General features: G+C 43.1%; 1 protein-coding gene across 1 annotated transcript; it reads left to right on the plus strand.

Moving 5' to 3' along the window:
* The first annotated feature begins 2,728 nt into the window (after nucleotides 1-2,728).
* On the plus strand, nucleotides 2,729-12,106 carry LOC127027114 (hyaluronidase-1-like). The gene is made up of 3 exons (XM_050912580.1): nucleotides 2,729-3,646; nucleotides 10,431-10,520; nucleotides 11,678-12,106. Exons 1-3 carry the CDS (start codon nucleotides 2,729-2,731, stop codon nucleotides 12,104-12,106), a joined length of 1,437 nt encoding a protein of 478 aa, XP_050768537.1.
* Nucleotides 12,107-24,905: the final 12,799 nt, after the last annotated feature.

The raw sequence follows: 24,905 nt of genomic DNA on the forward strand, positions 1-24,905 counted from the left end.
TTTTGGGAAAATCTTTGTTTATATATGGGCTTGTTCTCATGTACTGCAAAGCAATCCAGTCCAAATCACGAAAAAGCACTTACAAGTGTACTAAGTCATTTGCATGACTTACGCATCAAAGAAGGAGTGCGAAGTAGTGTGATGCATTCATCAGTTTGTATAAAACAGGAAGGGAAAGGCATTTTTTGTGGCTTTTGTTTGTTCATTTTTTCCCAGCCTATGACATTACTTAGATGATTATGCAAGACTCTGCAGGCAAAACAGAGAAAAAGATACCAGTTGCAAGCATAAGATTTCCTTCCAGCGGATCAGTGGAGTGAAAATAACCTGGCATCCTTTTCCAACAGGCATGCTTGTACGTAGTACCAGCTTGATGGCCTGTAGCAATGGCCCATTTCACTCAAGGATGTTATCCTTAATAGGATCTAAAGGATTGTGAGCAAAGTTTTAAAACTTGGGTGCTAAATCTATATTTAGTCATACAAAGCAAGCAGCCAGAGAGTGGGTGAGGAAACAACAGGAGCATAAATCTCTAGCTTGCTAATGAGGGCTTGCTCTTGGGGAGTCCTGCGTTGTGGCTTCTTGCAGTCCTGCTCTTCACTTATCGCTCCTAGCCATTACTTAATGCAAATTGCCTTCCTCCACCTCTTGGGAAGGTGCTCTTGTACCAGACCACTGCTTGGGGGGACTCAATGCTTTTCTGGGACTGAGGACGGAAAAACACAAGACTGGGGATAGAGGAGAGAAAGGCTGTTTTGTAGGAGATAAAAGGACAAAGTAGAGATTTAAGGGAAAAGCAGAAGATCAGGAAAGCAGTGGCAGATAGGAAAAGAAACATCAAACCCATAGGATGGAGGAATGGCAAGGAAGGATAAATGACAGGGGGAGAAATCCTGGATTATATCACTTACGAGAGCCAATAAATTTTCAAACAGTGGAAAAGTTTTTTCTTTAGAAAGTCTGCTGGCAGATTTGGATAGGGGTACCTGCAGCCTTCCTGTAGATTTGGCATCCCATTACCGATTAAAAGGTAATATCCAAGGAGTACTACAAAATCTAGTATTTAGAGTGGTGTGTTGACTATACTGGTTTGGAAAGCAAGAAGCCTAGGGATCCCGGCTGTGAGCTAATGCATGGGTAGGTGTGAAGAGCTCTCCTTGTCTAGGAAAGGAGTTAAGTGATTAACTGATGTTAACTGAGTGAGAAAATACCAGGGACAAGTGAATCTAAGCTAATTGTGATAGGATAACTTGGGTTTGACTTTACAGGCAAGGAAAGAAATCGTTAAAAATGGATGTAAAACTAGGGAAATGTCCAGCTTCAGGACATTTCAAATTCACATGGCTTGCGCATGAATTGAACCTGCAATGCAGACAGTGATTGCAGTGATTTAACATGTGACTAAAATGGAGAAACTTGACAGGTGAATGACAGAAGATAACAACTGAGAGGATAAACCATGTCATACTACAGATACAGTAATGTTCATAAAAGCAAACAATTTTTATGATCTCTGGATTCAAGCTGATATATCAGCTGGACCCCACTGTGTAGTGTTTGCTCATCAGCACCAATAACAGGTACTGTATTCCCCAGCGAAGAGACCTGAATGACAAACCCAGGACAGAGTTGAGCTGTGCTTCTTGAGGAAGAGAGAGGAGCAGGGGCAGATTCTGGAGCAGCCGACTGCGGGCAGCGGGTGAATAGCTGCCCCATGGGGTGCAAAGTGGGGGTGTAGGTGCCCGGGGTGCCAGCAGCCCTGCAGCTTTGGCAGCTCCCAGAGTACTAGCAGTCCCCAAGCCAGTCTGACTGTCAGGGAAAACAACAGACCCTGAAAGGGAAAATTAATACTAATAAGCCCCCACTTCTACTGACTAGGTCCGTTTTTCAAAGATACAGCATGCTTTTCTGGCTAGTTCAGATCCGCTTAACATAATTTATTTTCTTTAACGTATTGATATTTAATTTGCTTTCAGTATAATAAGTAGCTTAAACCATTAAGTCATTAATAGTACCACCCTTCTAGCCTGCAGATTGATTATCACTCTTGCATCTATTCATTTAGAAAATGAAAATTAAATTCAGGGGTAGATAACAATACTCTTTTTTTCAGATATGCTGAAAATTGCAGTGATTCTGAGTTCTCTTGATTAATCTGTGTGAGACAGAAGTGTCTGCCTTTTGTTTAAATTACCTTTCCTATTGTGACCATTAGCATATACAGATAGTAAAGAAAGTCTTAGCCCCACTGTGATGACGTTCTAGGGAAGTCAGACTGACCGTAGCAGAACATGCTTGGAAGCTGAAATTTCAAATGAGTAGCACATTCTTTTTTATACTGTTGTTTTAAGTTATTCTTTTATTAACTCATTTTTTGTAGATATCAGGGAGCAAATAAGTGTTAAGGAAAGGTCTGAATCAACGGTGGGAAGTGTCTGGGTAAGAAAGAAAGCAAAAAAAAGCTGAGCATCAGAACATACTTCTGGACAGTGAAGTCTATCAAAAAGTCTTTCAAAGCATTTGAAATCAGACTTAATTTTTACAAGATCACAGTTTTGCACTTTTCTCTGTTTGTGCTGGGTATAATGTTAACAAAACCAAATTAAACCAAAAGACATCCCTTTGTCATCCTATCTGCCTCCAGGGTGGCTACTGCCCTTCTAACATGTCTTCTCTCGTTTTTGTTTTCAAGGACACATCATAACAATTTCCCAGAAAAAAACATACCATGGCTGTTTGGGTCAAATGGTTAGCAGTGATGGCGCTGCTTACTATGGTTGATGGTCAGGTGCCGAAGCCGGCACGGGCCCCTCTGGTTCTGCACAAGCCTTTCATGGTTGTTTGGAATGCGCCGACCGAGCAGTGCAGGCTGCGGTACAAGGTGGACCTGGATCTCAGTGTTTTTGACATTGCATCCAACACCAATGAGACTTTGAGTGGATCCAATGTGACAATCTTCTATCACACTCATTTGGGATACTATCCCTACTACTCAGATAACGGAGATCCTGTCAATGGAGGGGTGCCCCAGAACGAAAGTCTTATCAAACACCTTAATAAAGCAAAGTCTGACATTGACTATTGCATACCCATGAAGAAATTTCAGGGACTTGCAGTCATTGACTGGGAAAACTGGAGGCCCCAGTGGGACAGGAACTGGGGCAATAAAAGCATTTATAGAAATAAATCTCTTGAGATGGTTAGGAGACGGCATCCTCAGTGGTCAGAGGACAAAATTAGGAAAGTGGCTAAAGAGGAATTTGAAAATGCTGGCAAGAGTTTTATGAACAACACTATCCTTCTGGCTGAGCATATGAGACCAAACGGTTTGTGGGGTTACTATCTTTACCCAGACTGCTACAATTATGATTACAAAGAACACCCCCAAACATACACGGGGAAATGTCCAGCCATTGAGTCTTCCCGCAATGACCTCCTGCTTTGGCTGTGGAAGGAAAGCACTGCTCTCTACCCTTCTATATACCTGGATTATATACTGAAGTCAAGTCCAAATGCACTAAAATTTGTTCGCTATCGGGTTAAGGAGGCAATACGTGTTGCCTCAATTGCTAGAAAAGACTACGTTTTGCCTGTGTTTGTTTACTCCAGACCATTTTATGCCTATACTTTTCATGTTTTAACAGAGGTAAGCAGACAGACTTCTTTAGAAATTTAGAGATTAGAAACAGCCTCTTAGAAAAAATACTTTCTAAAAGTTTTCCTTGTATAAAAGCACTTATACATTTTTTTTTCATATTTAAGGCAGCCCTTCTAAAAGGAAGGACTGTAGTCACAGTACAAAACTCTACACCTTTCAAGAGTTAATATTGCAGTACTTTGGTCTACTTCTGTAGGATAACGTAGTTTATTTTTAATGAGGGTAATTTAGAAAGAAAGTACAAAGAAATCATTTCCTTAAGGAAGTAATTCATTCTGATATTTTAATTCTTCAGGACAGCTTGTGAAATGAATTTGACAAATTTTTGTGAAGTTTAAAACTAATTAGTGTAATGGAAAGATAAACTTTCATGAGAAAGGAGCCTCAGGGCTTTTTTGTTTCTTTATCTGAATGTAAATTCATTCAGTATAGAAATAAACCAGTCAACTAAACTAGTCTGGCCTGGAGTTCCTAACTCCTGCATGATGAGCATTGGCCATCTCGCTTTTTAGAGGTACAGCGTGTTCAAATATCTTCACGATCCAACATTTAGTGCTAACACTGTGGAGTCCTTTTAATAAAGAAACCAAGTTTTTGAGTCATGCAATGTTCCTTCAACCAATGATGAAGTGCAATAAATACATAGTGACCACAACATTGATGGTAAAAATGTATGCGTACAAATCCCAGACTTTCTGGATATGTAATGACGATTGTGGCTCTGACTTTGTTTATGCACATAATAGAGAGGCACAGATGCTTATTCATTTCTCTAGTAGTTGTCCCAAGTGCCAAAGGTTTTGCTTTGATTGCTATCAATTCCATGAGAGAGGAGGAAATCTGGGGCAGGAAGCTCATGCAAACAACCCCTTGATGGCTAAGGGTGTCTAGGGGTGCTCCCTCCCTTTGGTTTATGGAGAGCCACATGAGAGCTCGCCTCTGCTGCTGCCAGAAACACGTTCTTGACTCAAACCAGAACAGCAAGAGGGAGAGAAGGGGCAAGGGAAAAGGCAACGGTCAGTCCAGCAAACCACAGGCTACATGCAGCCTTCAGCCTGGAGCTGGAGCTGGGGAGACATGGTGGAGCCCCGATAGCCTGAGAAGTGTTTCAGGCTGCCCCCAGGAAGCAAATGGTACATAGGAGCAATCATGAATTCAGTCTGCCTAATTTTTAGCAACCAGGGACTCTTTGGAGCTGTTTTCTGTGTGATGTGGAAACTGCAGGTCCTAGCTGACTCAGAAATTCATGGGCAAATAGGCAAGGCTGGGTCCCACTGAGGGCAAGGAGCCACTGGGGTCAGTACAGGCAGGATTTCACCCAGAACACCTTCTCTGAAGAACTCAGGCTGTGAAATAAATGAGCATTCTTCAAATAAGGGCTGTAATAATACATTTTTATAATATAAATTAGTCCCTTGATTGATATAAAAGTACCACGAATGTTACTGAAAGCTATGAAAACTAACATGCTGTTACCAGTTATCCACGAGTTCAAAACCTGTGGTGGTATAAAGTTACTGTTTTACCTTAAGCTATTTTCTGAACAGTACAGTGGTAATTTGGAGTGACATTCCTCTTAAGTTATACTCTTTAACTCACTGGCCTGTTTTTCAATTGCATGTAGCCATTTACTTTCGGATGCTTTAAAGATCACTTTACAACTCTGCCGCCAGGGAAGATCCCTGCATAGCCAGAGAAACATCTCTGGGTTATGCTCCACTACATGTTTTCTAACAGGGACAGTACCCAGCTCTGCAGGCAGCCATGGAGACAGGGCTTGACGTGTCTCCAGACTATACACATCGTCTGTGCGAACAGCTTGGGGACTGCCAGGAACTTGCAGGGTTGCATTTAAGAAACCTCTAAATAGGAATGATGAGGAAAATAATGTTCTTGTTGTCCTTCATAGCCCTGAAGCCACCAAGATATTTTAAATGTGGTTTTGTGTGTTCAGATTTTAGACTAGACTGGAACTTCTCATTTCACCTATGACATGCCCCTAAGTGATGCTCAGAAACCTACAAACAAGGTATAAAACCTCCAAGATCCAGCAACAATGTGCATGAATGTGACAAGGAAAGGAGCCAGGGTAGTACAATGACATCCAGGCTAAATGGCCATAGCAAAATTGGGATAGCAGGCTAATAGATACCTGAGCTCTGACAGGGACTGGGCCAGGAGAACCGCTGTCCTGCTCCATCAAGCTGTGCAAGAGCTGTGACACTCTGGTCCAACAGAAATAATTGCTGACACATTCAAGCCTTGTGTGTAAGCCCTTCTGTACAGTATGAAAAATACAGTAAATATCACAGTGGAAGAAAATAGAAAGAATGGTTGTGAGTCAGAGTCACTGAGGGAGAGACACAGGTCTAGCAGACTTTCAGAAAGACGAAAGACCCAGGTCCCAAATGGATGCTGTAGCTATGTGTGCTGTACCTTTCACCCTGGCTGCACCTGGAAATCAGGTGATTTGTACATAAGGTATCTGAGAAATTTGTGCTGCTTTTTTTCTTGGAAACAATTTATAAATTCTGAATTGGGATCCCAATCATTAGGAAAGGTTTCTGTATTTGCTAGAAATGTGTATAAGCAGTTTGCCATCTGTAGGGTATTTAGAAACTATCTGCCTTGACAATTCAGTACTAAGTGTGTGGGAGAGGGAAGTAGCATCTGTGCTTCCTGACTAGATGGCTGAAGTCATTAATAAAGCAGGATGACAACTAACAAATGATGAATAATGGACAACAATTCTCTCGTTCACCTACAGATAGTCTTCTCTGATGACCAGGTGTGCACGTGTACAGAGACCATTCCCTGCAACCATGCCAGGCTTGCACCACCATTCCTGAATACAGAAAAAGCATGTCTGTAACTAAGATGTTCAAAATTTAAAGGAAAGATTACAGATGTACTTATTTTTCTGTCCTCGACATATAACTAGAACTGACTGTCCTGTTTCCTTTCAAGCACCAAAACTGAAATGTCTTAGCTCATCTCCTATTTTTTTAGTGTCCAATGCAGCGACTTGGCTGATCAAAATATGGAGAAGCATTAATAGAAACTGGAGCTTCCTCCTCCCTTCCAAATCAGCTGTCCAGTCAGAGATAGCCCAGCATAGTCTTGAGGATCTTTGGTTGTTGCACACTGCCCCCAAAAGCTTGAACGAGAATGAGCATCAGAAGGGAAGAGGCTTTGTTGACTTGGTTATCACTTGGAGAAATACCAGACCCCTAAGTGGCAGCTGACCCATAAAGTTGGCTCTTCAGGACAGTCCTCTAACATGGATGGATGAGGGTCTGATACAAGGAGTAAAATAGGATTCCCCACCTACATAAATGCCAAGATGCTCCTATTTAAAATGATATCTAAAATTTTTTAAACTTGCATGTTTTCTTCCAAATGAGGTGCTTCTTACACTCACACAGAAGAGCCATGCCAGTGAGCCCCCACTAATGCCAAGCTGTGCTGTGTGAGGAACGGCGCTAGGTTCAGTCCCGAAACCAGGACTGCTGTGTCTGAGGCCACTGGTGGAGCTTGTGTGCCTCACTCGGGGCTTCATGGAGGCACCTCCCCACCTCTGCTCCCAATTTGCCACTCTCAGCCATTATGAGAAGCACTTATCTTTCCTTTTCCTAAAATACCCAAATAGGGGGTGAAACTTCTATTTTCTAACCCTGTCGGTGGCAGGGGAGGGTGGTGATGGTGCCTCCATCTTTGTGTGACTGTCCGCTGGTCAGAGCACCCACCTCTGGCATGGGAGATCTTGGCTCAGTTCTCTTCCCAGCCTGCTCAGGATGAATCCAGCACCCTGTGTTAGGCACCAGGAAAAAGTTAGGGAATCACCAGACCAAAAAGGACAAGTGTATGAGAGAGTAAAAATAAAAGAGAGGGTGCAACCTCCTGTTCATAGGTTATTCAGGGAAGAGCCCTTCTGTGCTGATGGGTTTTGCGGTACTGAACATGAGTCAGTCAGTCAGTAAAAGATGTAACTATGCCTAGAAATGACAGTCAGAAACCTTACTTCTTTCTTTGTGGGCAAGTTACCTAATTATTAAGCTGAATTCATCATAAGCTGTAGTCAGGTTCTCACTTGTTTCTCTTGCTCTCCTTTGAACCTTCATTGATTTGGTGCAAAGTGAAATGGCATCAGAAAGAGAAATGGCACCCCTCTAAACATCTGTAACCTCACGGTGAAGGTAACCCCTGCTGGAGGGTTAACTGGAGATGATGTGTCTTTTAAGCATGAGGGAAGAGAGAAAAATTCAGCCCATGTCTTTCTAATTCTCTTTCCTCCTGGGGAGGACTGTTAGCACTTGACTTTTGTTTTAAAGAATACAAAAAGAGGAAATGTAAGGAGAGTGTTTAAATGAAGTCCCATACAATTTTTTTTCCAGTGAGCTGCTGTTTTCACCAGCATCCAACACCTGTGCAGGTGCTATAAGAGTCCTTTAAGCATCCCTAGGGGAATATACCTTCCAATCAAATGCCAGATTTTGGCCTTAGCCTGAGAAAAGTGCTGAGTTTCTCAGCATTGGCGAGGTGGTGATTCTAGATGTGCAGAAAAGTGGAAGCATATGTGCCTCGGGAACTTCAGTTGTGAAATTATCAGTGCCATTGGACTTCACACACCCAGAGGACTAGGTGAACTTTAAGGGTCATGCTCTTGGTTCTGATTATTTTATATCCATATGAATTAGATATGAAGTGCTGAAATCCCTTTGTGGATCTGAATCTAAATGATTTCTAAAAGTAACAAAAGAAAGATGTGGAATATGAAGGAATAAATATTGGATTTACTGACTCCTGGTCAAGCACCCTAACTTCTAAAGCATATTACTTACAAAATCTTTATTTCAGGGTTTGCTCAGGTCTTAGTTCATCCAGCAATGCTAAATATCTATTGATTATTTATTTTGGCTGTCTGAAAAGGTTTCATTAATTTGTTAATGAGATCAGAACTGTGTTAGTGCTAAATCACTCAACCATCATGTAGCTAATGTAGAATCACAGTCCAGCCTTTGTATCTGGGTAATCTTCATAAAATGCTTTGCAGATGAGGAAAGCCTGAGAATCCTCATTACCAAGAGGTCAGGCTGTATTTCACATTCTCTTAACATTTGATATTTTGATCTGTAATTCACATACTTTTTTTTTTTTTAACTGATAAATTAATTCCCATCGGACACCCCCCCCCCCCCGCCATTTCCCACATGAAAGTAACACCTGCAGCCCACACCACTATCCTTTTATAAAACTAGCACAGGACTATATACTTTTAAGAGTAATGTCATTCTCTAAAAGACTGCTTGGATGATCAGCAGCAGCATGAATTTCAGGCAAGACCAATTACACTTTAGATCACTCTGAACCCTACACTAAGAGCCAGTAGGCAAGCTCTACTCTTTCAGATGTCTACAGGTTTTCCTGCACTGTTTTGTGCAACCTTTAGTTAAGGGTCAAAGTCACTGCTCGCTCTGGCTTCTCTGTAATTGTCTTCAGCTCTTCAGTGGATTCTCCCTTTCCCAAGGCATTTATTTGTGCCTTCTTTTATATCTCTTGGGTCATAAATGTTTCAGGAATGGGGACTCCTTAACTATGCATTGGTAAATCAACAGGCCCACTTACACAGTGAAATAAATTATTTAGTAGTAATTAACAATAATAACATGGTTCTTCTACTCTATCATTTTGCATTTCTAAGGTGCCACCACCATATTGTGAGAATTTGGCTGGTCTTTTGGATTGTTTTCTCCTATAAAGAGGTGAAAAGACTGTATCAAAGACCATCACTAACTTTCTAAAGGAATTTGCTGTTTCTTCATCAAATCAAGAAATGTTGTAATATCTGTCATTACAAACACTGATAAGGAATTACTTTCTAATCAATTATTGTAGACAGAAATGGTTTTAGATGTAATTGATCATGCCTTGAAATTTGGGGGTGGAAGAAGATCCTTCCTCCATGTTTTCTAAGATTTAATTGCATTTCTCTAGGCACAATATTCACGGTTTCAGGGAATGGCTTTAAAAGACCCTTGGAAGGTACGTTGCTATGTTGTTGGCAAGGCACCAGTGACTTCTGTTGTACGCACAGTCTGTGCTCTGGTAGAGCTGTGTTACTGCTATCGCTGTAACTCAACTGCTTATTGGTGCAGCTCTAAAAGTGGACATGGTTAAGTCAGCATGCAAATGTGTGCTTTTTTTTTCCCATTTGGTACAATGTAGCACTGGGAGAGGCTCGTTTTTCAAAGATATGTTTCCTGGAATAATGGCATTCATGCTGGTAGGAACAGCAGCTCTGTAACTCTATTGGCATGGCTAAAGCAGCACAAGTTAGGCACCTGCCTAAAGCCTATCATCAACTGCAGTTAGACACTGTAAGGGTGATCCAATGATGTGGGATCATACTTATCATCACTTGCCGAAAATGGTGCCTATGTAGGTATGGTAATCATTCAAAGACTGGTAGATAAAACAGATCATTCAATTCTTACTACACCAATTTGGCTGGAGGACCCCTTGTGAATAATCTATAATGATTTTAATATTTAGTAGTCACACTCATGAATGCAACCTATGCAAACCTTTGGAGGTACACAGAAGAGCTTTCTAAACTAAATAGCGATTTTATTGTGAAGAATATACCACAGGACCGATGTCTCCTCTGGGGGTGGGCGGAGGGAAGTGATGCCCACACCCTAGTGCTTTTTTATTTTTATTTTTATTTTTATATCTTTGGTTTCTGATGTCTGGTTTTGGCCTTCTTTTTCAGATGGATCTGGTCAATACCATTGGTGAAAGTGCGGCTTTGGGAGCAGCTGGAGTTGTTCTCTGGGGCAGTATGCAATATGCCAGCTCAAAGGTAGGTCATATCGGTTTATTAGTATTTAGGAATCACCTCAATACGTCTTCTCTGCCACCACACCCTCCGTAGCGCCTGTCTATCTTTATCGATGTCATCAGCCAGCAACTGAGGACGGTGGCTCAGTACTACTTTCAGATCTCATTAGTTCTATATTTTTGTAAGGCTGAGAAGTCCCATTGCTTCAGAGCACATTGCTTTGGGCAGGTCATTTGTAGCATTGTGGAATAATGAGTCCAGGTTAGAAGAAAGACATGTTTTGAAGCAATAATATACAAATATAAGCACAGTTTGTTTTACAGTGCTCTACTTTGTTGCTATGGCGGTTTGTACAGATCCACAGAGAAGGAATGGAATCTGGAGGGGGGGTATTTTCTCTGGTCACTAGTGTTGAAATGACACATGGAAAATAATGTTACCACAAGAAAAGGCCTAGTTCCTCCTCCCAGGTTCTTCAGGCTTTCACAAATAATCCTTCCTGAAGTGATGGAGGAAGCAGGAGGCTGCACTGGGGTTTCACAGGAGGAACAGCAGGCTAGCCCCCACTCCTAAACCTGGGCTGGCCTTTGGTGCCCACTCTGCTTTTCATGCAGTCTGCTCTCCTCCTCCTGAAGTCTCTGGCAAACCACCACTGACTTGGGCAGAGGAAGAGGGAAATCTGAACTGGAACTTTCTAGCCGCAATTGCAGCAACTTCTGTGCTGGTTTCTGAAAATGATGCGGATCCTTGTAAACTGAAGGAGTTGGAGAGATCAGGACCAAAGTGGTGGCTCAATATGTGCTTTAAAACCTATTAGTCCCATGCACGGCTCCTTGTCAACCGGTACCAGAAATCTCTACTTAAAGAACTAGTTAGTCTCAGATTAGCATATAAACTCTCTTTCTGTTTACTAGGACTCCTCCCCAGTCTAATACCGTATGTTTCTACCAAGCACCCAAATAGACAATATAGTAAAGGTCAATATTTTGCTAATCTTACCCATGGAAGTAAGCTCACTTAAGCCCAATAGATTACTCCAGTATGTAAATCCAATAGGATTTATCTCAACAGGTTACTTTAGCCAAGAGCAGTTTTGTACTAGCATCTTCTTAGATATAACAAATTTGGACATAATGCTAGCTACTGAGAAATGTGTCATGGTGTTTTATTATTTACAGGAGAGCTGTTCAACTGTGAAACGGTACATTGACGGACCCTTAGGACATTATGTCATTAATGTGACCTCAGCAGCCAAACTCTGTAGCAAAGTCCTGTGCAAGAAGAATGGAAGATGTATCCGCAAAACCAGCAACTCTTCTGCTTACCTCCATTTGTCACCCACTACTTTTAAGATCCAAGCCCATCACTCAGAGAGGGGCCCCAGGTTCCAGGTGACTGGTAAACCCAGCCTGGAGAGTATTGAAGCCATGAGGCAGAGATTCATGTGTCAGTGTTACCAGGGCTGGACAGGAATATTTTGTGAATTGCCTGACCAAAGGCTAATGGAGCGCTGGGTTCACGTTGTGTTCAGTAGATCAAGAAAACAAAAGCTTTATGTCTTCCTTTTAGGAGCCATGCAGCTTATTCTGCTTTGTACCGCACACTGAAGTCTTCTGAGGCAGTGCAAGGAAATAAGAAATGGTGCCGCTAAGAGTTCTTTTCCTTAGCAAGTCTTTATTGCACAGGGAAAAGGCATTGTTGATTAAATAGTTTTATTCTGTTTTCTTCATCTCCCGCTCCTGGAATTGCTTTAGATATTAAACATTTTGAAAGCAGCCCCCTCTTTTTTACCAGCCCCTTTACTTTTAACTCGTTTTACTCATACGTTCAACAGATAAAACTTCTGCTGCGACAGTGGAAGCTTTACCTGAGTAAAAAAGTTGAATAAACTTGTACAAGGATTCATCCATGTAGAATCTTAAAAAAGGACACAGAGCACCTTTGTTTCAGGGCTGGATGATTTAACATATGGTGATGAGGAAAGCCTTCATATGGACCAGAGATTACAAACTGTTCGCTGCAGCTCTTGCTGAAGTCAAATGGCATTTTGTGTGAGCAGCAGCACTGTGCCCAGAGCCACATCCACCACAACTCACTGTTCCTACTGCTTCTGCATGGACAATGTGAAAAGTATAGAGTTATACATCAATGCACACTTTAAAAAATGTATATTTCAGTATTTCAAGGCCTAATTTGATTCATATTACTTCTAGAGGTATCAGTATTTCCAGTGGTAGTTTTGTGCCATCAGTTTCAAAGGTACTGTTTGACTGAAAATCTCTGTAATTGCCAGTCATTGAGTCAAATGTTCATTTTTCCACTGCACCAGCCAACCAGCAGAACGTATATGCGTGTAGGTGAGGGGCTCCTGAACTCTGAGAGTGGCACTGGCAGCTAGCACCCTGCAGTGCTCCTGCCCGGGCAGGTGATGGGAGAGCGCTTCTCCTCTCGCTCCGACCCTTTGGGAAGCAGGCAGCCTTGCTGCTTGGCATCACTGCTGCCTTTGGGGCCGCTGCAGGTCTTTGCTTTCTGCTCTGCTAACTATGCAGGTCTGGTAACTCTGCTCTCTTACCACTCTCGTGCAGTCACCCGACTAAGCTGACTGATCAGCGACTGGGAAACAGGAACAGGCTGACAGATTCCGCTGCCGGTATGCGTCTCCCTTGTGCAGGGGAGGAGAAGATGAAGAACTCTACTCATGGGCAATGTTTTGGCTTGCAGCCTTTGGCTTCAGATGGGGACCTCTTTGGAAGTGGTATAGCTTAACGAACTATTGATTACTGGTTAATTTAGCATCCATAACACACCATGCTGTCAGGCTGTGGCATGTCCATTTGCAGTTATTCATTGGTCCATGTCCATGTATGAACAAATGTATTTCATCAAAGACCTATCTGTCTTCCACACAGCCTTTCAATGTAACAAACAATGAATGCTTTCATTGAATTGAAGACAAAACCAAGACATTCCCTACGTGTCTCTGACTTAGGGAAGATACTAAAATAATTTTTTTTTTGAGGCTTTCATATGATGCATTGAACTGAGTACTGTTCCAGAGCATGGATGCAGAAATTAATAAGAAACCCACACCTAGTGGGTTACCCTGACTAGTGTCTGTATTGATCATTTGTGGCCAGACTTTATTGCTCACATTACACAGTACTCTATTCCTGTAACAGTTTGGTTAAAATCAGCAAGGCTGTATGGAGAGGATACTCGACTGAGTAAGGAAGTCTGAATCTGGCCCTTAGCCAGGCCTCCTTCTTGATATTGCCCTAAATTACTTTAAACATTAACATGTTTCTATGCATTATAATCTGCTGGGGTGTCCTATGTGCCTTTAAACCTAGACACTGAAATGGGACTGACTTCAGTTAAATAGAGACTTAGTGCTAGCTATAGCAAGCCACTCTGTAATGACATGTGCTGAGAAGCTACAGGAGAGCTTTGCCACTGACTTTTTGCTTTGTAGTGTGTAATGGCAATGGATGACAGCAAAAGTGAAGGTAAAAAATGTTATTATTTTGGTGTGGGAGAGAAAGGATTAAAATTAAAATTTAGAAAAACTGACAGTTGTTAAGAACTACGCCTTTAGATTGAAGCTAGGGTGTTTACCTTTTCAAATATTTTTTATTGATTATATATATATTCTGCTTTAGCTCCTTTATTCAGTTCAGAGTTTACTAAACTTCAAGGGGAACTTACACATACTTTCGTGTATTGAGAGCATAGAAATGATTAGCCCAGTTTTGCTAAATATTTGCCACCAGTGTAGGTCTGTATTTAAAATGGATGCTCCTGCTTTCTGTAATGCTGTCCTGTGTTCTGAAACCAAAGGTGATGTGAAAATGCTGTAATCCTCATGTGCTGTGTCAGTGAAATGTGTTTTTAAAATGTTGTGTGTTGCTTTGTAAAGTGTTTCCATTATTTTTGTAGACTTATAAACTGTGTTGTGACATACACACAATTTATTTGGATAGCATAAATTCAATTAAACTGACAAAAGGTCTTCATCAGCTAAAGTTCTGGTACTCTGTGGGAAGTTTATACAAACTATACAAATGCTGTGGGTGAAGTGGCAATATTCCTGATTCAGTCTGTGATGTATATTCTCTGTTAGGATACACTGGCAGAGCCCTATTAAAGTCCATAGGGCTCTGTCAGTTTATGTCAGGTGTAAATTTGCCCAATAGCTCTTCTTTAATCTAGGTTATCACTTCACACAAAAGAGTGTGTAAGTGTCTGTGGTAGTACATCTGCCTGGAAACAAAGATTTTTGAATTTGGCTCATATATTTCTGTGAAGAACCACAAGCCCAGTTCTGCATCATCATCATCAGGTTGTCTTAGGTAGAAGACCATGTAGGCTTCTTAATAATTATTGAAGGAACCAAGTATCTAAGCGAATGTAATTTTACAGATTTTTTTTCTATTTCAGCTAGTTAGAGCCCTTTCTTTTGTAAAGAAAATAAGATTTACCATTAGACAATGTCCTTGGAAGTTCTTTACAAGTACAGCTACCAGTGGTGGGGTTGGAGGCAGCCGTGCTGCTGACTGAGGGCAGGCAGAGGTTGCACAGATGCATATAAGGGCTCCCACGTTTTGCGTGGTCCCATGTGGGACCGCTAACTACACCAGCCAGTACCAAAGTCAGATGCATTTGATCCCCTTTGCTCCGCAGGTGACTATGCCCTAGGCCACCTATCAGGATAGGGTCACAATGTGGCGCTGCATCAGCGCCCTGTACCAGGGTGGGTGCAGGATGGGATCATGCAAGGTTGGCTGGAGCCTGACGCTCGGCAGGACCACGGAGCATGCACCACCCTGCAGGGCCAGCGGGCCAGCTGCCACGAAAGCAAAGGAGGCCAAAGGCTCCTCTGCTCCCTTCCCTTCTTTTGTGGGTGCTTTGTGCTCACTGGGGGACTCAGCACCCCTCCACTGGAGGGTTTACTGACATCCTGGTGTCTTTTTTTTTCCTCTTCCTTGTGGAGAAATCTGAAATTTAGTCAAAACCTTGGTAACGAGCATTTTTTACCTTCTGTTACCATTAAATTAATACTAGTCTTCAAAATAAGCAATGAACTAATTGATTCACTTAATCCAGGTCTGAATACTGAAATCAAATTCAAGTGAATAGGCTTCCTTGCAAAGCCCAGCTACCTGGAAGGCAGGGAAAATGCATGTTTTCCTTTTTTTTTTTTGTTACTTCATTGATCCTTCCAGGCAGGTTGTACAGTCCAGTCTTTGGAAAGACATGATCCAATTTCTATCTGTGGTAGAATTATTTGGAGGAGGGAGAGTTTGAAGCAGCAGAGAACTGTGCTATAACCTTTACAATGATGTCCTTAGCTAGAACCAGCTCTTAAAGCATAGTTGATCCTGGGAAGTGGGCATTGGTTTCTGGAGATAATAGGAACAAGGATTTGCTGTATTTCATCTGAACCACCTCTGCTTCAAGATGATAATGCACTCAGACCCCATATCTTTACTCTTACCAAATGCTGAGCTGTAGAGTCCTCTAATCCTCTGCTTCTTGTCAGAGGATAAACAATACCAAGAGAAGCATAACTGACAGACTTCCAGCTTTTCTCAAATTTGCTGATGTAGCATTCCAAAACTTTGAAATTTGGGGAAATGTGCTCATTTCCTTTTTCTTTTGCCACTGCTGGGTGTTGCACTTAATAAAATGTTGTATGTTCTGAGCAACTCATAAATGTATGGAAAGGCTGGGACTCATTTTGTTCCCCTTCAGTCCGACAGGTAGATGTGTGGGGCTGCGGTCCCAGTTTGACCAGTTTTAGGTGCCACTAGCATCTTCTTCCCACTCCCAATCTTTCCTCTCACTCCCATCCCTGTATCATGCTATGCTGTCCCCTGCTTGTGCTGGCACGGCTGTTCGGGTGCCCTTGCGCTGATCTGAATTGGGAAACCATTCAGGTCAAAAGATCCCTTGTTAAAAAAAGGTGCCTCCCCCTGATGCTTTTTTCTGAAGTCAGATTGATTCCTCTATCTATCTGACTCACATCGCGCTGCTCACACACCTGAGCCAGGGCTAAGGAAGTGGGCAAAACCCATAGGGAAGTGGTAGCAAAGCCGTAAGTTGAGTATTGCCACTCAAGACAATACATCGTGAGTAAGCAGCCTTGGTATGTAGTTGGCACCATCGGTCGTGGCTCACCCAACCTGTCCCCCGGGGTCCGTGTGGCAGGGGAGAGGCAGGGCCTGGTAGCCTCTGCCCTCCTCCGTGCCTCCGCAGGGGACAGCGGGCAGCACATCGGTCCAAGGATGGAGGGTACTGCTGTGGCAAGGCACCTGCTGGGCTCCTCCAAAGCTGAGGGCTCCTTATGGTGACCAGCCCAGACCTCAGTGCCTCACCAGATGCCAAAGTCGGGGTAGGTAAAGCTCTCCTGGAGTGGCCCAACTCGGGGACATGGATATGTAACACGTTTTCTGAAGCTCCCTTTTGCCACTGAGTCTTTCAGGTGAAACAAGATGAGAAAGGCTCGCCGGCTGAACAGAATCATCAGCTTTTTCCAAATGCAATGTTCTCTGCTAGGGTCAGTGGCTTTGTGAAAATGGGAATGATATTGTTATAAAAAAAAAGTGCTAACAGCCCTCAGACAAAACCAACAGAATGAAATCTCAGACCAGTTTGGATTTGTAACACCGTGCACAAATATGCATGTGTACATTTCTTCTGTTAAAACTCCTTGCTAAGATAAAAAAATTGTGTTGCTTAAATTAAAAATTTCCTCAGTTTTGCACTGAAAGCATTTGTTGTAGATGATAGTGAATTAAAATTGCATATCATGCATAATAAGAAGACATATGAAAGTTTTCTGCCAAAGAAACTTTGATATGCTTAAGACACTGTAGCAGCCGCAACTTCTTTTTTGTTTACTTTTCAGGAAAAGTAATTTCCTGTCAATCTGGGCCAGACTTGGAGAGCGGGAGTATTTGCAAACACAGGTTACTCTAAAAATAAGTTGGAAACGATAGTTCTGTACACTTTGAAGAACGATACGGGCTGGGAACGGTACAGCTTCTCAGAGACAGAAGTCCGATCTTTCAAAAAAACGAAGGAAAAACAATGCTGTCACTGACTGCTTAAGGAGATTAAAGCCCCTAAGTTGTTCTTATTCAGCAATGGCACCGCGTGCTTTCCACATACCATAGCACGCAGCAGTAAGGAGCAGTTAGAGGTCGCATTAGAAAAGAGGGGAGAATTCTTTTGGTAGTTTCCCAAAGTAAGTGTGCATTTGAGATTTAACTTTGTTGCTTTTAATAGTTACAACACAGCAGTTTATCCCTTGTTTAATGTCACCAGAGTAATTCCAAGGTAGTATTTTTCTGATTCAATGAATACCTTGTTTAAGCTGTAATAAGAAAACAAGGGGATATGTGTGTGTGTTAATATACATACATGTCTACATGTACGTGTGTATATGAATGAGCGTATGCATGTGTACATTGTAACACATGTGTCTAAGTTTGACCCAGAAGCAGCAGAACAGTTATGAGGGGTGTGAGGCTTTGTTTTCTGCCTGGTGGGAGCAAGCTCGGAGGCAGTTGCGTAACCTTATAGCTTGGCACGTATGGCCTCTGCTGCCGTGTGGATTATGTCTATTATGTAACCGTGTTTATGCAGGAAGCTAACAGCATCTAACAAGCTAAAAATAAGCAGACTTCTATAATTTCAAAGGACAATATTTTAAACTTCGCTTATGCTGCTGCTCCTATTTCAACAATCAATGTGGCCTCTTCAGATGTTTTATTTATTTTTTGACTAGGATAATATTTTAAAACACTGGTAGCCTGTTTTCTCAGAGAGGGTCAGAGCTCCTTTCTCATTTTTCCATTACAGCAAGAATTCTCCTGGCTTTTATTTAAGGTTCTCTCCAATATCTGCGAGAAGCAAAGCAGCCCAGAGTACCAGTCCTGCTTTTTCTCCTCAGTCAAGCAGTCTGACATTTGTGGGCAGCTTTTGGAAAAATGATGTTTGTTTCCATGCTAGTAATAACCTTCTCAGTCAATTAGACAGCAGATTATTAAAAGCATTTTTTATATTGCTCCTTCAGATGCTGGGTTTCCAGGGCAGAACAAAAAGCATTTAGTTTTTCCCTTTAGTGAAGTTGCTCCCTACCTTGGCTTTGTGTCCGCTCGCTCTATGTGCTGTGGAAACCCTATGGGGCTGATGCCTCACTCCTCGACTGCGGTACAGGCAGTGTGTCATGTACACAGAGGGCAGCTGGGTTCTCTTAAGCTGACACCTGCGTTCACCTTCTGTTGCTACCCCTGCCCCCTGTGTACGGCTGCTTGTGCCTCTCCCCATAGGGAGTGGAAGTGAGCTTCAATACAAGCATTTTAATGCCCAGGGAATCCGCCTCTCCATTTCTGTACAGGGTTCCTGATGAGGATGTTAAAACAGGATCACGCCAGGTATTGCCTCCCCCATGCTAGGCTGCCTTGGCTCCACGGGCGCGGGGAGGACCCAAGGCTCTGGCAGGGGCTGTTTGATACAGGACTTCCCTACGTGGGAGAGCACAGGCGCTGGTGGCGATGCTGATCTTCCTCCTGCGCTTCCTCACCCTCAGTGGGCTACAGTGGGACCCAGGGATGGGGAAGCACTGCCCCCACGTGAGATGCAAGCTGGCCTTGGGGTGGACAGGAGGGAGGCAGGGCCAGTGCATGCCACTCCACGGCTCTATCAAAGGCATTTCTTCAAGCTTGGTGAAACCTGAGTCATGCACAAAGAGCCCTCAAAGTCCTTGAGTACCTACAGTGGTAAGCGATGCTGATCGCATGAGGTTAATTAACATAAGCATGAACTGAAGCCCTTCAGAAACTTTGGACTGCTCCATGGACAAGTATTCTTTTCTTAAGTCTCAGCATCAAACTTTATTGTGTGGAATTTGGACAAATAACATTTTTTCTAAATCTAGAAGGGAGGAACAAGACAAGCTCTCTCTGGGCCTCTGTAGGAATTCAGGTACTGATGCACCTTGATTTAGAAAGAGTACTGATGTGTAAGCACCGTTGTTGCATTCATATCTCAGCAGCAATACTCAGCTCTCAGTATACTTGGATTAAAACCTAATAATAAACAGACCTGATTGCAGTGAAGATGCTAATTTGAGTGGCAGAGTTACCTCACTTTTGACAGAAAGCACTTGATTTGTGATTTTCCAGAATGCAATCTCCTATTTTAATTTCATTGTGATTTCTCTGCTGTTAAAGGGGCACAACCTCATCTATGTAAGATGGTATGTATTGATTTGCAGTAGCTGAAAAGCAGGCATGAAATATTCATGTTTGCTTTGTTCACCCTTGGATTTTTCCTTGTAGGCTGGCATTAGTCCATTGGTTCCCAGCACCCACCAGCTGCTGCAAGGACAGTCAGCAGCAGTTCCTCAAAATATCCCCTCAGTGCTCCCAGAGAAGCAGCAGGTCCTATGCCAGATGATGAGAGCTAGATGGAGAGGCTGTGCTAGGCCATGGCCACTGAGCAAGGCTCGTTAGGTTTGTTCAAAGTCTCCATCCATACCTGAGGCTTACCAACGTTTACACGACTCCTGGCTTAAAATAATTGCAATAACCCCTTAGACTGACAATACTGAATTGTTGTATTTCCTCCAACAGTAACATTTAGTTCTACTGTAATACTCAGCTGGTAGGGGGGGAAAAATCAAATGCTTCTTTTTTTTTGTTGTGTTACAGCTATTCTGTAGGAGTAGGAAGAAAGGAATGTCACCCGAACCTGCTGGTGCTGGGTGCAAGCTGTAATCACTCCAGTACGCGTGTGGGTGTTTGTTCTGCACAGTTTGGGGGCACCATCTTACCCTAGTGCAAATACAAAGTAATTCTGCTGGACTCCCAGGAAAATTAGTGGGAGGAGAGTCAGTTCCTTTCTATTGTGCAGGGCTAACCTTTTGTTTAATTTCTGTGAGAAGAATATGCTCAGAACATCAAGCATCAGTTATTTAGTTTTCAGTTAGGATTTACCATACAATTGAATCAGGGAAATGGACAGAGAGGAAAGCTACTTCTTAAAAGAATCACTTCAATGAATTTAAAATGCTATGAGGAATAAGAGGAAGTCAGTCAGTCAGCACTAATCCGTTGGTGTTTTTGCTCTTTTCTCTCAGTCTCAGAAATTCAGGAAGAAAAGGGTGGTAATGACATGTCATGAAGCCCATTTCTGGTCCAAAAATGCCCTCCATCCATGCTGCATGGATGCACCATATGCTCAGGAGCTCCCTGGAGAGGGAGAGCCCAAGCAGTTCTGATGCCTTAAAATGGGCTCCAACTTTTTTTCTAATGCAGCCTGAAGTCAGGTGTCTGGCTACGCTGTATTGCGGTCCTCTAAGCACATCTCCCAAATGTGGCTCTTCGCAGTGTGGGCTTTTTGAAGTACAGGTGAATGAGCAGTGTGGCAGGAAACCTGGGCATCCTGGTAGTCAGTTTAAGCCCACTCCTGAACACAGTCTTCACGTCTTAAGGCTGACGTACCCTCAAAGAATGTGAATCTTCTTGCTTTGCACGTGGTGTAATCCATATAGTTTTCTAATATGCTATCACATGAGGACAATGTGGTAGCAATGCAGACCACTCAGGCTATTCCAGGATTCAGGCCATTATGCTGATTCTATAGTATAAGCATCCAAAACATAGCTCCTAGTGCAAAGGCTACCCTCTTTGGAAAAGGGGAGTACTGGAAAACATTTGGGCTTAAAATAGTGGCAAAATTGTGGTATGGAGTACTGAGAACCTCGCCAGGCTGGACATAGGCCAAAGCAGCTTTGTGATTATTTCAGTGTATGGCAGAAAATGACCCAGTCACTGGCATCAAGAGCATCAGGGAAGTATAAGCATGAAGACTGATTTTATAGATGTTTCAGTGGGCCATTAAATCAATCCATCAAACCATCCACCTTTTTGCTAGGACTAAGCATGAGTCTAATCTCCCAGCCTGGACCACTGTCAGGTGTAATTGTCTACAGATGAGAGACATCTATGCACCATGAAGTGGAGGAGAAGTAAATAGCATAAGGACACTTGATCAATTTTCTTCATTTTCCATATTCAGGAGTCTAGCTATCCAGTAGGCCACCAGAATGCAGGTGTTCTCACATACATAATAATAAAAGTCCACTATGGTGACAAAAGGAGCTGAGATGATAGAGGTCAGATGACTGTCCTGATGAACCCCACAGAGACTTGTAGCTCCTCTGCTAAAATCTGCTCTCCTCTGTCCAGCAGTCCCAATTTTTCATCATAGTAAGTTAAATCTTACTACAAAATTGCTATCAGTACCTGCCTTCCAACCTGCCATATGTGTGTTAAAATGCTGAATTATAGCTTTTGATGCTTTATTCAGCTTATTCCTTACAGGTGCTATGGGAAATAGCTCTGCTGCAGCAGATTCATACTTTAATTTGTAGCATTTTGAGGGTGCCCTGCCCTAAATTGGAAATGTCCCTTGGCAGTTCATGCTGCTCAGGATTCCTAGCACCTTCATCAGGATCAGTGAAGCACTGTACTAAAGGGGTTTGAATCTTGGCTATAATAAGCCATCAGTGTCACTGGGTCAGTCAGATAATTGTGAGGTGAGGTCCTGCTCCATTTTTATTATTCATTATGCTGCGTATTAAGTCCCCTGCATTTACTAACATAACAGAAATATTCCACAGAATCTCATTGAGGCAAATCGCTAAAGGATGCCCTGGTCTAATAAGCCCCCATCCATATGAGGGAAGGTAGAGGACAGCAGCAATGCATCCTCCCATACTGTCCTTCCTCAGGCTGCTGCAAGCTCTGAGGCTCTCAGGGTCATCTCCTCTGTCACCAGTCTCCGAGCATATTGCCTCCAAATCCAGATCTGGCACAGAGAGCAAGATTCGCTGCTGACAGCATGACTTCAACTGGACAAAACTTGTTCCAGCCCATCAGACTTCTGAGTGTATATCAGCTTTAGCTTTGCTGATAAAAAGTCAACAAAAAGATTATTCTGTGAAAATCCAGGGATTTTATTGATCTCTGTGGGTGTCAAAATTCTTGTTTCAAAAACCATGCACGTCTTTGATAAGGGTATTTGGCAATTATCTTGCCTGTTGAGACAGCCTGGTTTAAGCCCATCAAGGTTGTGCTGCGTCAATGTCATATTGTTGTAACAATGTTAACCAGAAAGGAGAAAAGATCATTGTCTTTATTCATCATTTGTAATTTTTCTAATCCCTTGGTATGAATAGTGTCATGTCACTGGAGTAAGATTTTTGTTGCAAGATAAATGCCAAAGCTTGAAAGCGCGTTCCTCAGCTCTAGATTAATTGGGAGAGAGGGATACAGGGTTTATATCATCCGATGAATGCTTAGTCATTTTCTTATCATTTAGCCAGGTATTTTTTTCAGCAGCATCCTGTGATCTGGTTCAAGTACTTCTCTCTATGTCTATTCAATTCAGAACGGCCTGTTCTAAGCTGATTTTGCTTAGTCTTAGCTAGAGCTGTTTGCTGTCTAATAAAAACATACAGTTTCTACTTTCTCTCTTTTGGGAATTGCTGCCCACTGTGCTTTTTCACTGTCAGCTGGACACCAAGATGGGCTGCCTCTGTGTTGCCTCAGTTTACAGAGAAAAATATAATTAGCAGAAAGGGTATAACTGGATACATTCATTCTGGTTTTTGTCAGCTATGACAGATACAAATGAAAGAAATACCTAGCAAAAAGAGGAGGAATATTTGTTAGCATAGTGCAATTCTGCACAACTGGAAGCAAATGTGAAAAGCCTGGGGAAAGGGAAAAATACTGAGCAGAGCTTGGGCACAGGACATCCTTTCTGCATGCTGCAAACAAGTGATTTCAGAGCCTGTTCCCAGCTGGAGCATGTGTGTCCTTGTGTGGCAGCTAAATGCATCAAATGGAATAAAATCAGAAGTCAGTAAACCTCAGTGATTTGCCCTCACACAGAATATAAAAAGGTAACTGTTTCCTTCTTAACAATAGAGCAACTACAAATATCTTTCTGTGTTAAGTCCCCCATGACAAGTTTTTCTCAGGGGCCAGGGTGGTCTGCCACTTCCCTGCAGTCTTCAATAACCTATAGTGATATTATTATTGTTGTTGTTGTTGTCGTTGTTATTGTTGTTGTTATTATTTTCAGCTTGCTGATACTGCCTTTCCCATGTATCAGCTCAGAGGGCCTTGGGGCAGCAAATCAGTATATCCAGCACGCAGTAAAGCATAGGGCTAATTACACCCCAGCCCTGCCCGAGGAGGGACATGCAGACCCATGGCGCAGGGCAATGCTGGGCCTCCCCACTTCCCACCAGCAGGCAGACCCCAGCGAAAGCAGCCTCCGGTGAGCCCCGTGGGTTTTGGTGAGGCCTGGCTGGGCAGCGCTGGCCCTGCCTGCCCCGGGGTGCGATGCTACAAGGTGCCCCAGGGCATGAGCGGCTGCCGGTGCATGCCACTGGCATGCTTGTGCCAAGTGACATAAGTCCTGCATGGGAAGTGCTCCCTGAAACCTGGGGTAAATCACCTGAGGGATGTACCCAGCCCAGCTAGTGACACCTCGCTGAACCAGACTGTGACAGGCACAGGAGCAGAGGGGCAGGATGGTAGTACAGCTCTCACAGGGGGAACTCAACATGCTGCAATTTAGAATCACATGCTGCAATCTAAAAAAACAATAATTGTAGGGATTTGCTGCCCTCTGGCAGGATTTTCTTACAGCTCTGATTCTCTGTGAACTGCGAGAGAAGTGCTCAGTGATGATGCTCCAGCACAGCAAGGTCTCTGCATTTCCCAGTTGGTTGTCGGCAAAGCAGAGCAAACTGCCAGGCGCCGCTGCTGCAGCCTCCCTGCAGCCCTCCTGGAAAGCCAGAAGCACATGCTGATCCCAGGCAGGGGCTGGTGTAAGGGGCAGAGCTGCTGGGCTGGCAGGAGCACCCTGTCCCTTCTCTCCATCCCTCTGGGGCGATGGGGCAGCAAGCCTGACCCTCTAAAGCTGGTCCTTTCGTTGGCTGTCTCCTCACAAGAGCAAGCCTACCATCTTCCAGCTTTGGCTGTACAGCCTTCTAGCGAGAAAATTCAGTTTGGCCTCTAATGCTGACAAGCCCTGGGTGGCTTTGCTGAGTTTGATTTCTTGGTATGGTATATGCTTGCTGAGACATACTCAGCAGATCAGGCTAATTTTCATTAACACCATTTTCTAAAAGGCCCATTAATGCCAGTATGGCACTTGTGGATATGTGGATAGTGGTTTTGAAAACCTGGACCTCCTCTTCACTAAACGCAAAGTATTGTGAGTCTCATGGGGTCAGATTTCTCTGACGAAATGTTTTGTTCTGCAGTGTCTACACTGTACTGCATTGGTCCTGCAGACTGCCTGCCCGGTCAGCAGGTGGAA

The sequence above is a fragment of the Gymnogyps californianus genome, chromosome 1 (genome assembly GCF_018139145.2).
Source record: "Gymnogyps californianus isolate 813 chromosome 1, ASM1813914v2, whole genome shotgun sequence".
Classification (NCBI taxonomy): domain Eukaryota; kingdom Metazoa; phylum Chordata; class Aves; order Accipitriformes; family Cathartidae; genus Gymnogyps; species Gymnogyps californianus.